The sequence below is a fragment of the Pundamilia nyererei genome, unplaced genomic scaffold (assembly GCF_000239375.1).
Source record: "Pundamilia nyererei isolate P.nyererei 1_Seehausen unplaced genomic scaffold, PunNye1.0 scaffold00175, whole genome shotgun sequence".
NCBI classification, from domain to species: Eukaryota; Metazoa; Chordata; class Actinopteri; order Cichliformes; family Cichlidae; genus Pundamilia; species Pundamilia nyererei.
The window spans coordinates 1,045,833-1,061,343 of NW_005187576.1; the positions used below are offsets into that span (position 1 = coordinate 1,045,833).

Consider the following 15,511-nt stretch of genomic DNA (forward strand, 5'->3'; position numbering starts at 1 on the left):
TGTACCTCTGGTGCAAATTACTGACCTCTGTCATCATTTTAAGTGGGGGAACTTGCACAATCGGTGGCTGACTAAATACTTTTTTGCCCCACTGTATACTGTATATATTTTTATCGGTTGTTAAGAGACATTGTAATATTGTTTATGCACTGTTCCGTAAAAAACCCACAAGTAACGTAATTTGTGTGTTACCGATCAGTACATATACTTAGAGGTAGCCGTGTTACAGGCGCTGTTCGAGGAAAAAAGGCATTTGCAGTATGTATTTTTGTATGTTACCATAACGTTTATGTTACCATGTTTATGTTACCTTACCTTAGTATTTCTGTGTAAATATCTCATATTACAGGGGAAATGCATACGGCTTAAAATCCGGTGCGGCCTGTACAAGTACAAAATTAATTTTCTTTCTACAATTAGAACATGCGGCTTTTAATCAGGTGCGCTCTGTAGTCCGGGATTTACGGTATGTGTTTTACACAGACTAAGGTTCATGGGAAGTGTTTTTGTTCTGGAAAAATAACAGTATCCTGATTCCTGATGTCATGTTGTCAGAGTGAATTTGGATTTATTTCTGCTGTACAGCAAAACATATAAACAGCTCCCTCCCTCCCTGACTATAATTTATCCTTTAACACTTTTATTTACGTAGGAACGGAAGTAACTGAGATCTATTGAATAAACACGACATTTAAACTGAGCTAAACCATCTTTTGACCCTCAATTTATAGAAAAAGCTTCAGTCTCTCTTGGGTCAGCAATATAAGAAAAAATAATTCATTTGGCAGGTTTAAATATTTCTCCAGTGTTTATGTTGGAAGTCAAATGAGTTTTGAAATGTGCGTTTCCACAGACCCCAGAATGGCTGGACAGCGACTCCTGTCAGAAGTGTGAGCAGCCTTTCTTCTGGAACTTCAAACAGATGTGGGACAGTAAGAAGATCGGCCTACGGCAGGTACTGAGCGCACGCCCGTTAGCCGAGCACCTTGTTTTATTTCCACTCTTCTTTAAAAATGCAAGTTATTATATATCAAATATATCATAACTCAGCTTCTCTGCTGCAGCAGATTCAGTGATGTGCAGCTCAGCCGCACTCAAAACGTATTCCAAACAGCTTTCTAACAAACAAGTCTCTATAACTCTTCACTTCTGCCACGCTAATGGCAAGCAAACATCCTGTGGCTGTTTTATTGCCTCAATTTCAGAAACTGCTTTATGTTGTGGTTACTCATTCCAAGTGTGTGTGTGTGCGAATCACAGTTCAAAGATACAGTAATAGGCGTTTTTTTGACTGCACAGCAGTCTGTTGAAACATTGTGTAGCGAGAACCAAACACAAAGCGCTGCAATGTTGGTGTTTCTATTTCACTGCACTGGAGGGGGGAAAAACACAAAGATTTTTGACTGTACACAGAAATGTTTCATCATCACTGAGGAATGTGTATAGAGTGCTTCAAGCTGTATGCAGCTGATGAAATAAAACTTCAGTGTCAAAACAAGAAAACCTACCAGGTTGGTGGTCTCGCATTTTTAATGCTGAATGCAGATACAGATGTTATAATAAAAAGAGAAGTCGAGAACATTTTACCTGAAGTTTCAACGTGTGTGGACTCTTGGAAATGAATTGAAGTGGTCTGATTTAAGCCGGTTTCAGACGTTGGATGGTTAACATTGCTAGTTTGATTCTGTTATTTGGACACGGGTCAGTGTTATGTTAACGTTCCTCAAAGTCTCATTCAGACTTACAGCTGTGATGAAGTGTGTGTGCTGCAGCTGTCTGCAGACCTCACACAGTCTCCTAGAGAGAGAGAGATTGTCTGCTGGATAGCAATTATCAAAATGCATCACAACCAGTATCTTCTTGTAGTTTTTGAAACACAAAGTTCAAAACTTGGCCTTGACTTGGCGTATACATTTGCTAAACATTTCATTGTAAGACAAAACAAAACAAAAAGCAAAACACCACCTCCATTTCTTTGATGAGAAATAAGATGTTAAATGAAAGCTGATGTGTTCATATCCTCCTGTGTGCTCAGCACCACTGCAGGAAGTGCGGCCAGGCAGTGTGCGGCAAATGTTCGTCCAAACGCTCCACCATCCCCCTCATGGGATTCGAGTTCGAGGTGCGCGTGTGTGACAGCTGCCACGAGTCCATCAGTGACGAGGAGTGAGTAACAATCAGCTTCTGTTGTTGTCATATACTGAGCCTTTGTAGCTTTCCCAGTGATTCGCACACTATAACCGCTGGCGCTGCCTTTGTGTCTTGCAGTCGAGCACCCACAGCCACCTTCCACGACAGCAAGCACAGCATTGTTTACATGCACTACGAGCCCACCACTGGAAATCTGCTCACCTCTGGCACTGACAAGATTGTCAAGGTCTGGAAAAGTACAAGGAGTGTCTGTTGTGTTTGAGAGTCTTGGATAAGGCGTGCGGCACAGACAGTAACCCTTAGCTAGGGGTTCGGATCATTCAGACATGAGGGTTATGTTTTCAGCCCGTTTAGACGTGCTTGTTTATGCTACAATCCCTGCTCTTAAAATAACTGCTCTTTTAGGGGGGACTGCCCCAGTGTCCGAGGTGGTAGTCAAGTCTTTTTTTCAAGTATTTATTTATTTTAAGGAAATCCAGAGCATGTGAAAGCCTATAAAACACTGCAGGTAGCTGGAAACTGTGTGCTACACTGTGACTGTCAGTCTAACACCCATTAATAAACCTTACATCAGGATGTGTTGCGTATTTAGATTAAATGCTTGGAGAATCCGAAGTCACTCAGAGGGAACACATTTGTTTTGGGCCTCTCGGGCAGCTCTGACAGACAAAGTTGGAGACTGGCTGGTGAAGAGTGAGCTGGAGAATATTTGCTACTTAAGAGTCAGACGCCTCTTACAGGGAGCTACTACAGTGGTGACTACTGAGCTTTCACACTGTGTTTGGCTGGTATGTGAACAGGTAGTTCTTTGCACTATGCACTAATGTAATTTTCCCTTTAGTAAAATAATACACAGTGCAGGCTTTTTCAATGTACTTGAAAAAGATTTAATTAAAAGAATTAAATTGTCTATTTTATATATATGACTAGCAGAGTAACTGTAATCACAACTGAGTTATTCTGCAGTACTCGATACATTGCACGAATATAATCAAAAATAGCTAAAATCAGGTTTTCTCCGTTCTGGTCTTGGTTTTAATAACATGTCAGTTCAGTTAACTAATTTGCTTTCTGCCCTTTTGTCATTTATTTGTTGAGCTCCACCATAGAGAGCCATTAAGTAGCCACTCTGGAAAGTCAAATATGTGGAGGAGTCGATTTAAAGCCCGCATGTTCCTTCATAAAAACATTTATATTGGGCCCCAGGGTGTCAGTAATCATATTCTAAAACAAAGTGATAATGTACGTCACAGTATTTCTTCTTTGACCCACCCTGTTGACTGTATAACTGCCTCTCTGCTGATTACCAGTTCTAGCTACTGGGTCAAATATTGTTCTCCTATTTTTAAAAAATTCACGTGTTAATTTAGTCAAAAACGCGCTTAAATTACTGTCTTTTAAAAATTGCATTAGTTAAAGTCGACAAATTACATAGAGTATTTGATTCAAATCCAACAAACGGATGATGATAGTGTTGCACATGTCTGAGCTATGAGGGGGGTCACAGAAACACAGCTTTAACTGTTTCTGCTTAAATGGACTGACGGTTACTTGTGTTTTGTCTGCAGCTATGGGACATGACTCCTGTGGTGTCCTGAGATCTGTGGATAACAAGCAGTCAGCAGAAATCTCTGTTTGACAAACTGTCGAGGTGCCAGTACCACTGGGAAGAGAAACAGGGTGAGAGCTCCAGCAGGATCGATGTCATCTGGATAATATTTAGCAGTTTTTTAACGTGTAGCGGTGGCTGTTGAACATTTACAGCGAGGGCACTGCAGGCCAGTGAAGCCTGAGAACCATACAGGCTTTGTTTGACACAAGGTTACAGAGAGTTGCTGGTGGATTGTGGGTCTCTCTGTGTATGTGTGTCTGTACAGTGTGCGAAAGGTTGAGGCATTTCCCTTTGTAAGTTATCGACACACCTCATGTACTTAATTTCCATGCATTCCTTTCCAGTTTCAAACTGGAAATTCATGAAACAGTCTTATGAAACCTGCTTGCACTGCGGGAACTTGTCAAACCCAGACTTTACTTTCTGTAGATGTGAAGCACCTTGTTAAACAGACTGGCAAAATCAAACGTGCATTCCTACTGAACTGGCTGCAGATCCTTAACAAAACAGGAGCTTATGATTTTCATTTGCACCAGCAGCTGTTCAGACCTGCACGTGTTGTTTTTTACCTTCTGCAGACAGAGAATTTAAAAGTGACGCTCCTTTTATTATATTCCATTTAACATTAGGTACCTGCCACCTGTTATAGTGACAACCTAAACTGTCCCACTGACCTGTTTAACACCAAATGTCGTCTTTTTGGCATAACATACTGACATAACCCTCAGACCCTAGGCTTTGTTGTCTGTATATACAGGCTGATATTACAAAAAATGTTTGTAGTTGAAATAGCAGCAAAGCGTGAGCCTCCAAACTGCCCAGTTCTCTCACAAACTTACTTTCTTTTATCGTTTTTTTAGGTTTTCCCAACTATTTCATTTATTTAATTGTTTTAGTATAATCATCAATGCAGCGTGGCACTCACATGTGTCCTAAGAGCAGAAAATACAATATGTTCATAGTAAGCACTGAACATTTGGGTGTTTTACAGGTTTAAATGTCAAAAATAGAACCTAAAATAAAAACAGCCTCGAGCAGTAAAAATAAATAAAACAGGTGTCACTTGTGTAGAAGATGTTCTAGTTCTTGCCTGTAAATGCTGCTCGTGAGCATGTCATTAATGCCTGCAGGTGTGCTTCACATCACTCACACTGTGTGCGCTTATTATACAAATCATGTTTTGTTTTTTTTGTTTTTCGTCTGGTCTGACCTGACAGTATCATCCGAGGGAGACTTTTTCTTAGGCTGCAACACCTGATATCAAGCACTAGAGGGAAGAAGTAGCATAAAACGCAGCTTTAGTTCAGATTTATGCTGAAACGCTTGTGGATGGAAACAACTTAAAAAACCTGCATAAACTACATTACCTACATTAGGAGCTTTATGTCGTCTGTACTCACTGTAATGCTGGTGTGCAAACACATGGAGGCCTCAGATGTAGATGCACCCAGTCCACTGAGTGTTAAAAGACTGGATATCATGCAGACCTCGTGGCGTTTTCATACTGGTCTGGTAAAAAAAAGTCCAGGCAAATGGATGCTCTTTGGTTTGCAACCTCACCACGCTTCTGTATCATGTCAGAACAAGCAAATTTGTAACAAATTGACAGTATGAGCAAGAAATCCAAAGTTTACAAGGTTGGGAAGTTTTCAAGGATACTGATGATACTGCAGACTCTTGTTGTTGTAGTGTAAGCACACACAGTGTTTATCTAAACCCACTGATGTGCAGAGCGCACCTTTCAGATTGTGTAATCTAGCATGAAGCCAGCTGACATTTTGTACTTCCTGTCCTTTACAGCTGTGGAACTGCTTTCTGAGATTATTTATTATTGTAAGTGTGGTTTAAACGTTTTTGACATTCAAAAGCACATATCATCAAGCTCGTCAGTGGCAGCATGCACAGAATAGAAAGTAAGCTAACGAACACGGCATTGATTTGTCCCCACTGTTACTGTTTTTAAACGTCTCGATACTGACTGACTTTACTGTCGATGCACTGGAATCAACAAGCAAAAATATCTCAAGTTCATGCTGTGAAGACTAAGTATGTCTTTAGTTATCATTACACTTGTGCTTTAATGATCTGCTCAGCCGATAACTATTCTTAGTGTTCGTACAGTTCAAGCCCAAAGATGAGATTTTCTACAACTATAGAACGATGGAAAACTGTACGTCACTTTACAGCCACGAATAAAAGTATAGCAGCTGTTTACTTGTGAATGTGAAACTTTGGGTACTAAGACTTTAAAGGTCCTTACCAGTGTTTCAGCTCCGTTATAGTAATTGTGTCATTTCGAATGCACGGCAAGCTCATTTATTGTCACTCTGCATTGAATCTAATGTAATGTGGTGCCTGCGTGGAACAGGAGTACAAAAAAATCCAAAGAACTGCAACAAAGCAGCTTTTTTCTTTGCTGGCATCATGTGAAGTGCACGTGGAAGTGATAATTGGTGCAGTCTGGGTTTTCACAATGATGTGAAAACCCAGACTGCACAGGAGATGCACATCTTTCTAGATACTAATATAGGATTTCTGCATTCAAAATGAATGGATGCAATAAATCCGTCTTTGGCCAGTGGTCTGTGTTTCTGTCCCAGGAAAGAAAACAATTGTTGTTGTGTCCTTCAATGTAATTATGTGTATAAATTACATATTAAAAGAGGAGGTATTCACCTGCTCAACTATATTTGAGTCCAGTGTTTGTTTATTGGATCGCAGCTGTGATTTTGGGGCTCTTGCTGCAGTGTTGAGTTCTTTGACTGCAAACTGAAACCGGCAGATATTCGACGACTTTAACTGGAGTTTTCGTTTCAGCAGCTTCATCGGACTTTGCTCGGCAACACAGACTTTCTCCTTTTTCCCAGGTATTGCAACACATGACACATGCAAAAGGAGATGATCCACCCAGGGAGAAACGTCTTTAAAAATTACATTTGAAAGTAGCCAAAATACACCAGAAACACAGGTGCACACAACCCCTTATGAAGAAACTGCAAGTAAACAGGTAAAATTCTTATTTAATGAAATCAGATAAGAAATTCAACATAAATTAAAATGCATAATTGTTAGTGTGTACATATGTTCATAAGCTTTACAAATAGGAAGTATATATATATATATATATATTTTTTTTTTGATTAACCAAGGAGCAAAAATAAAGTACAAGTCATCTTTCCGTAAACAACCACATTTACTTCACTAGATTTTGTTTTTTTGTATATTTTAAGTAAAGGTTGTTCTTGGAGGTTGAAGCTTTTCTGTATATTAAAAAAAGATTGTGTAAACATTAGTAATCTGTGAGGAGTGCTTGTTTTTCTTCCTTTTACAGAAACTGTTTTTGAGGTATTAAGGTTTGAACTTTTGGGCGAACTCGTCCAGCGCTGCCAGAAGCTTCTCCTCCTCTTGCGGTGTTGACCGGGACGAGGCGAGGGGCAAGTGTGTCGCCACTCCTTTACGATCTGAAAGACATTTTATGCGAATACATGAGACCTAACACAAAACTGTGACATTTAAGTGATCGATTATAAAAAGTTTAAATATAAGAGTTTTGCAGCATCACAAAAACATGAATGTGATGGCATGCCACACATGGTAAGCTCCACACCTCACCACCAGTCGATTCACCTTAGTTTAATTTACAGTCACTACTTTAAAATATTCTACTTATTGTTCAATATTGTTTCTTTATTAAATGTATTTATTTTTCCATCACACCTTCCAATGTTTATATGGCGTGCACACATTAACCTTGCAAGGTCAAAGTTCTGTTTTATGTTATATTAATACATCTTTCTTTGTTTGAGTTACCTGGGGGTTGGCTTCTCCTCTTGTCTGGCAAAAGGCTGGGAGAGCTGAAGTACCACTGACAGCCTAATTGGATAGCACCACATGCTTCATTGCCTGGGGGGTGTTTCATGCGTGTTTAATTGTTTTGTATTAGTTGGTTATATGGCAGCCATCTTGTTTTCCCCGTGTGTGTCATTTGGTTTAGCTAAACCAGTATTTAAGTTCCCCGTGTGTCATTTCAGCAGGTCAGTTTATCTGATGTTTGTTTGAGGTTTTGTTAATTATTATCTTGAGTTGACCTCTTTTATTGGTCTGCCTGTTTAAGTTTTGGCTTTGTTAAATATATTTTCATATTTTTGGGTCAATAAAACCCCTTTTTGAATTTAAACACCTGTGTCCTTTATGCTTTACTGCTTGGTCCCTGACAATGAACATCTTTGATCAATACTATTAAGCTACAATTACGCTCATGAATCACTTTTGCAACAAACTAAATAACCTGTGATTACAAATTTCATTTATGACTGTAAAAATGACAGAGTTGATTTTGCTTCTGATTTATGCAAAAAGTGAAACTGCTACTGGTCCAGGTGTTCAAATCTATCGGTGGTTTTTCTGCATGTTACGATCTTGGCAACAGACAGTCTCTACCAGCTGATAGAGCGCAGACAGTTCTACTGCCTGCAGTAACGTCCGCTATCGTGGAGGAGCTAGAGAGGAAACGACTGAATTTCAATGCTGGAGCTTTTTCCAGCAGTCATCTTGATCATCACGGGGAATGTGAGGTGTTTGGACAATAGTATGGATGAGTCTGGTGAGCTGTAAGGCGCCAGTCTCGTTACAGCGAGATTATGACAGACTCATAATTCCCAGACTACTGTGTGACTGTAGCTAGAATTTTTTGGGTGGACAGGGACCCAAAAAAGTCCATTAATCTGAGTGTTAAGAAGAAATATGGAGGGATTTCCCTATTTGTGATTGAAGGCGTAGTTTAATTCTAGACATGTTACTGCGAAACAACGTTTCTGTGGCCTCATTATTGAAGTCCCAGCTGTGGGAACAGTCATTGCTGCTGCTGGTTGAATCCAGTTGAAACTGACACAGATGTCATTCAAATGAAGCATTAGTAAAGTATTAGCAAGTGCTTAATACATAATTTATATCTTTTGCTACCCTTCAAGTTCCTTAGTTTCTCTCTGTGATTACAGAGAAAACCATGTTAGATATTTGCAAGTCTGTTTCTGACCTTGAAAGAAGAGCCCGCTCGGTTGCTTGGCGGCTGCTGCGGATATGGCGAGCCACACCACGGTGTCAGCTCCCATGGCCTCCGTCCTCAGCTTGGACTTCATCCTAGCGTGGAATGAAGGCATGGAGGTCTGGACCGCTACAGAGAGAAAATTCAAAACTTAAGTCACAGAGACAACATTCTCTTGTCAAAGGTTGTTATTCCATGAAAAACATTTGTCTTCCAGTTAAATTCTTAAGTTTTAAAGTATCGTTCTTTTCTTCACCTGGTGTGTCTGCCCAGCCGGGGTGCATGCTGGAGAAGTGGATCTCTTTGTGCTGAGCAGCCCATCTTTCTGTCAGGATCACCTGCTGCCTCTGCCAGACAAAGAAAAAAAATGCATATCAATATAAATACCACAACAATTCCTCTGTAGACCGCTACGTCTTTCAGTCACTCTACTTTATTCTGAGCGTAGGCCATGGTCCCGTCAAATGTCCCCTTCTCAAATTGGAGGTCGTCCACGTCCAATTTCTGTGTGAGCATGCCACCTGAAGACACAGTAATCTGGAGCGGAAACAGAAGAAATCGGTCATTTTCAGTCGTGCATTTGTACATCCTGGTTATTTTTTTGTGCGGTTGTAATTCAACCCACCACTCTCGGGTCTTCGACCTTCTTCAGTGCAGGTATCAGTGCAGTGGTGAGGATGTATGTACCTGAAAAACAAAGTTACGCACAAAAGACTTTTTATTTATAGCCAATATTAGTCTTTCACATACTTTTTTTGTTACAAATTTGCAGAAATGACATTAAATAACAACATAATTTGTCAAATAAGGCCAAAACCAGTGATCATTACAATCACCCCCCCTAAATTTAAATACAAAATGCTTATTTTAATGTTAATATTTTACATTTTGCCTATTTTGGAAGTTTTTTTTAACACCATCTTAATTACAGTCAGTCCTGAGAAGTCATTTTTGCAGGAAAGAAAATGTTGAACACTATCATTTTACACAAAGTTACGATTTAAAAACCCCGGCTTCCTTTTTGTTGCTAAAACTTCCATCTGAAATATGTGTTCTCGTCTTACCCAACGTATTTGTGGCAAAGTTCTTCTCCAAACCCTCCTCAGTTAGTTCTCTCTGGTTGACCATACAGCCCGCATTGTTGATCTGAGAACCACCATAAACAGATTGAGATTAACGTTAAAATATGTTTACTGCAGATGAGCCACAACATATCTGCAGTTACCCACCAACACATGCAGTGTGTTGTTCTGTGAGAAGCTCTGCGCAAACTCCCACACTTGCCTGGCGCTCGACATGTCAACAATGTGGACGTGAACATTCTGGGAATAGACAGGAAAATTAAAGGTGTGGGTTAGTTTTAAGTCTAATCTAATTGGGTGGAAAAGCAGGTATGAATATTCTCATCTATTTTGTTTTGTTTGATTGCTTTATTTTCATTCACGTTTCTTGACAGAACATTTTAAAAATCTGATGGAATAAAACAAGAATGTGAGCATATTTTTATTAAAGAAAAAGCAAAGCTTCACTTTATTTCTGGGAGAGAACTCCTGTATAAAAAAGAAAAAACTCAGACAGATGAACAGTTAAAATCTCACCTCATTTTTACTGCTTTCAACAATTTCACCTTTGGCTGCTTCTGCTCGCCCCTTGTTTCGACACACCATGTGAACCGTTCCCCCTACAGACACAAAGGAAAACATGATCAACATTTGACACACACAAATACCAGCAGGAAGGAGGAAAAGTGCCTTCTGTCAGCTGTGAGACTCTCACCTCTCTTAGCGATTTCCTGCGCTGCAGCTTTCCCTATCCCGCTGTTGGCACCTGTCACCATGAAGGACCTTCCATTCAGGTTTACATCCAGGTCAGCTGGAACAAAATGCTTTGCTGCTGCTTCATAGCCACTCCTGGTACGAGCAAAGAAGAATGTGTGAGCACATTACACTGTCACCCATATTTCTACATGCACTGATGTAACAGTGTCATCACTATTGGGTGTGGTTACTAGGATACAATAAGCATACCATAAGCAAATCACAAAATATAACGGCCTAATAATTTGGGTAATTTATCAAGTAAAACAGTCTTCCTCCAAATGACACTCTCCTGCTTTATACATGTCTTTATCCACTGTGTTAATTTGGGTTACTGGTCACGTCAGAAAACATGTAAGAAGCACTTTCACTGTTTCAAACATCTTTTAAAGAGGTTGTAGTCTTGATTATACGGTAAGCTTGCAGCATTGTGTAATCGTTTACCTGTAGCATGCTGTCGGACACAAACGCGCAGTAACCGAGTGCTATCACTAACAAAGCAAACATGTAGTTAAACTTTGGGCGGCGTGTCGGAAGGTTATGTAGCCTATATGTACCGCAAACAATTAAGACTACAAGTCATTTGACGACATAATAGAGTCCTATTAGAAAAGGAAACTGTCTACTTACTTTGTATACTCCTGGAGTCCTTTGACAAGCCACACAGTATTCCTGTAAAAGGACATTTTAATACGCGCAGCTTCTCTACACAATTGGCTCTTTAGTCGCCCTAACAGTGGACACAGTCCAGTATTTGCGTTTCATAAGGATGACTGCAGCTTGTTATGTAGTAAGCGAAGGTCTGTAGTGAGAGATGGGCGGAGAATCACGTGTATAAGCACCGGAAGTGTATTTCATAACGTATGTATACTGCCCCTGGCGGAAATGTTTGCTTACTGCTGTTCCTTTAACAGCTGCGAAACAAAGCATCCTTTCATTTAAACAAACAAATTTAAGCTCAGTTTGAACTGATGTCAAAGAACCTAAAGGAGAAATGGCTGTTCGATGCATCTCTGGCAGTCACAATCGTGACACAGTGAGTTATAATTTTATGAGTGTTTGTTTCGGCTCGTTCGACAGAGTTGTCAGGATGGCCGAGTGGTCTAAGGCGCCAGACTCAAGGTTGAACCTTCCTGTAAAACGGGACTTCTGGTCTCCGAATGGAGGCGTGGGTTCGAATCCCACTTCTGACAATACTTTTTTTCTTTCTGTGGGCTACGCTGATTTCTTTCGTCGTTCTTCGCTAACTACGTTTATATAACATGTTATCTTACAGGATACATTATCGTCCCTTCTCCGCGAATGAAAAAACATTCTTAAAACACTGACATCTTTTAAGACTACTATGCATTTTAATACTACTAATAAACCATGTTTACGTTTAAAAATAAAATACGGAAACAGAATCGTAGTTTATAATCCGCACATTTCTCCTTCAGGGTAATTCATTCATAATCACATGTCAGTTCAACTACATGTAAAGTGCTGCCAGAGACAATAAATAAATAAATAAATAAAAAGTCGAGTCTGTGCTTAAAAAACTGTTATGTATTTTACTTAGATCTCCGTCTCGGTCTTGAACTGATCATTTATAATATATGCTTAAAAACTTGAGTTTACCGTCTTCTGGCCTCAGATATCCAGGAGTACATATTACCAGTTCATTTAAAGCTTTCCAAACTGCAAATTTTAATCATTGCTAACCTACGTAAGGTTGGCTTTTCAAAGGTCAGCAAACCTTCCTGTATAACTTCTTGGTAGGATTAATATTATAAAAATGTTTTTCCCACTGATTTCATCATTTATATGGGCAAACAAGATTACTCAACCAAAATGATTGTTTCCACTTGGGAGCAGGTACTTCTTAGGCAGTGTTGGGGAGCAACGGAATACATGTACCGCCGTTACGTATTTAAAATACAAAATACGAGTAACTGTATTCAGTTACAGTTACCGTTTAAAAAGGTGGTATTCAGAATACAGTTACTTTGTTGAAATAAATGGATTACACTGCGGTACTTTCCTGTTTCATATTGTCGCAGGTCAGGACTGTTTGGTTTTGTTTGACAGCTACGTTCTGTTGTTCCAGGCGGCAGCGTTACGGTTGCCATGGTTACAGGGCGACGCTCTCTCTCTCTCTCTCTCTGCGACCTTCAGTAACAGTAATAAATCACACAGCAATAGTACATTCACGTAGTTATAAAAAGCATGATAATATATTAAGTAATCCAAAGTATTCAGAATCCGTTACTGTCATTGAGTAACGTAACGGAATACGTTACAGAATACATTTTGGGGCATGTAATCTGTATTCTGTAATGGAATACATTTTAAAAGTAACCTTCCCAACACTGTTCTTAGGTTTGGCGAAGATTACTGGGACAAAGTAGTAATTAACAGAATTCATACCTCATTTTCATCTGCATATTCAGTTTAAGACAGTATACAGATTACACATCTAAAATATACACCGGCATTCCTGACCTGTGCAACAGATGCAAAACCTCCTACCTGTTAATTAACTCATATGTTTGTTTGTTTTTTACCTGCCCAACACTTCAGTTATATTGGACTTTCTATTTTGAAGTGCTCTCTCATGTTTTGAGTGTTACACAATCCTTGTCCACTAGTTTCTCCTTTTTTGTGTTTCTGAAGATTCCACCCTAAACCTTAGCCGTAAGCAGCTGGACGTTATAGCTTTCACTTCAATGCTGGCACAACGTAGAATTTTGCGGTCTTGAAAAACTTCTCACCCTGAAAGATTCTATGTTCTTTTTAAAAATGGAGAAAATAAAATTCAGACTCAGAGGAATAATAGGTTTTCACAGGTGTGGCAGCAATTTATCATTTATATCACTTTGAGTACCTTGTTTTTTTTTGTTGTTGTTGTTGTTTTAATTGAGGGTGGTCTCTCTGTGTGTGTTTTATTTACTTATTTATTCATTTATTTCTGTTATTGGATTGGACCTTGGGATGGGTATTAGTTATATGCTGTTCAGTAGTTCTCAAAAATCATTCAAATTGTAACGGCCTGAACTGTATTGAGGTATGTCTTTGTATCATTGGTACTTGTTTTATTAGGCCTGATATATCAAACTACATGTAAAAATTCTATAAATAAACAGGACCGCCCCCCCAAGAAAAACTTCACTTTACCAATTTTCATCTATTAATCAATATATTGATTTTGCACGGGTCACTTATTAATTCTTGGAACCCATTTTATACGAAATTTGTCTCGTTCAAATCTTTATTCGTCAATCGAGATTTTCTTTATTTTTTCTACTATTTGTTTAAGGATGAATAAATGAATTTCCTTCTTTCAGACTTCTTGCCAAATGTTTTGTCAAAGTCGTCTACAATGGTGTAGCAGCAGCTCCCCTTGGTGTACAAAAGGAAGTGCTCTCGTGATATCCTGTGACAGAAAAAAAAAGGATTAAAAACGAACATTCTCGTTATTGTTTTGAAAGCTTTGTTGTAACGAAGCAACAGCGCCGCCTGGTGTATAAATGAAAAAAAGCTTACAGCACCTGGTATTCCCAGGCGGTCTCCCATCCAAGTACTGACCAGGCCCGACCCTGCTTAGCTTCCGAGATCAGACGAGATCGGGCGTGTTCAGGGTGGTATGGCCGTAAACGACTGTCATAGTAACAGGAAACATATTTATATGCAACAACAAAGGCTGGACGCTAAAACAAATGTAATGCAACGTGTTCAGGGTGGTATGGCCGTAAGCGAGTGTGGCGCTAACAAGAAGCATATTCATAGCTATTTAGTCCAATTCTCAACACAGGTCGGCTAGTTGAGTAGTGTTTTTTGTCTTTTCTCTTCCTGGCGGTGCCTCTATGTTTTTCTTATTAACGGAAAGACGAAATATAAACAGAAAATAAAAGTGAGCCGTAACCCAAACAAACTTAAGGTTTTTAATAAACTCTACGCTAAACTCTTTAAAAAATGCCGCTTGCCTTTACAAAGTGATACAAAGTCTCAGCTGCAAACTTTGGTTAGCAGCAGTGAAACAGCTTTCTGACGGCCGGGGATGGCAGTTGTCAGGATGGCCGAGCGGTCTAAGGCGCCAGACTCAAGGTGACAAACCTTCCTCAACACGGGACTTCTGGTCTCCGAATGGAGGCGTGGGTTCGAATCCCACTTCTGACAATACTTTTTTTTGTTCGTTTTAAAAATTATTAATAAAAACTATTATTCAGTTTAGCTTTAGTTAAGTACCTTGATAACGACCACTTTACAAATCCTGCTTTGTATACGAATCAAAACCTTTTTAAAGCTGAAAAATAGGATAGGACAAATAGGATAGGATAGGACGATAGGACAAAAAATGTGTAAATGTGACATGAAAAATTCTTTCAACAAGGAGTTCCTCAAATAGGCACACATTAACATTTTTACAATTCAGTGCTCTTGTAGCAGAAATACTGATTATTTTACTTATCTGTCTCCTCCCATCTCCACACCACTTTACCCTTACCTCACTTCTCATTCCTTAGGCCTACCCCCTCAATAAAACCATCTTCCCACTCTTCTAATCACTCTTTTTTCACCTCCACATTGCTGATAGTTGAGTTTTTCATCCACTCTTCTGTCATCATCTATGACAGGGGTGTGGAACTCCAGGCCTCAAGGGCCAGTGTCCTGCAGGTTTTAGATCTCACCCTGGGCCAACACACCTGAGTCAAATGATTAGTTCATCACCAGGCCTCTAGCGAACTTCAAGACATGCCGAGGAGGTTTTTTAGCCATTTAAATCATCTGTGTTGGATCAAGGACACATCTAAAACCTGCAGGACACTGGCCCTTGATGTAATTTGTAATTTGATTGCTGTATATCTTTCAGCAATGATACCAGATCATTACTTGTGAACATGATAA

The 15,511-nt window shown here is 39.5% G+C and overlaps 2 protein-coding genes and 2 non-coding genes across 4 annotated transcripts in view; 3 read left to right on the forward strand and 1 right to left on the reverse strand.

The window, feature by feature from the left end:
• The window catches only part of wdfy2 (WD repeat and FYVE domain containing 2), a 22,756-nt gene extending 16,304 nt beyond the window's left edge, over positions 1 to 6,452 (forward strand). Inside the window, exons 9-12 of the mRNA XM_005746231.1 lie at positions 854 to 955; positions 2,036 to 2,166; positions 2,269 to 2,377; positions 3,720 to 6,452. Coding sequence (XP_005746288.1) covers positions 854 to 955; positions 2,036 to 2,166; positions 2,269 to 2,377; positions 3,720 to 3,749 — 372 coding nt within the window. The 3' untranslated portion in view covers positions 3,750 to 6,452. The remainder of the gene's footprint in view (positions 1 to 853; positions 956 to 2,035; positions 2,167 to 2,268; positions 2,378 to 3,719) is intronic.
• Positions 6,453 to 6,763: 311 nt separating this feature from the next.
• On the reverse strand, positions 6,764 to 11,469 carry dhrs12 (dehydrogenase/reductase (SDR family) member 12). Its single transcript, XM_005746232.2, has 10 exons — positions 11,255 to 11,469; positions 10,584 to 10,717; positions 10,406 to 10,488; positions 10,037 to 10,129; positions 9,872 to 9,953; positions 9,433 to 9,494; positions 9,240 to 9,344; positions 9,064 to 9,154; positions 8,799 to 8,936; positions 6,764 to 7,224 (listed from the first exon to the last, which is right to left on the reverse strand). The coding sequence occupies exons 1-10, from the start codon at positions 11,308 to 11,310 to the stop codon at positions 7,112 to 7,114; spliced, it is 957 nt and encodes a 318-aa protein (XP_005746289.1). The 5' UTR covers positions 11,311 to 11,469; the 3' UTR covers positions 6,764 to 7,111.
• A 239-nt stretch (positions 11,470 to 11,708) lies between these two features.
• Positions 11,709 to 11,817, forward strand: trnal-caa (transfer RNA leucine (anticodon CAA)). Its single transcript has 2 exons — positions 11,709 to 11,746; positions 11,772 to 11,817. It is a non-coding gene; the product is annotated as a tRNA-Leu (tRNA).
• Positions 11,818 to 14,672: 2,855 nt separating this feature from the next.
• Positions 14,673 to 14,782, forward strand: trnal-caa (transfer RNA leucine (anticodon CAA)). Its single transcript has 2 exons — positions 14,673 to 14,710; positions 14,737 to 14,782. It is a non-coding gene; the product is annotated as a tRNA-Leu (tRNA).
• Positions 14,783 to 15,511: the final 729 nt, after the last annotated feature.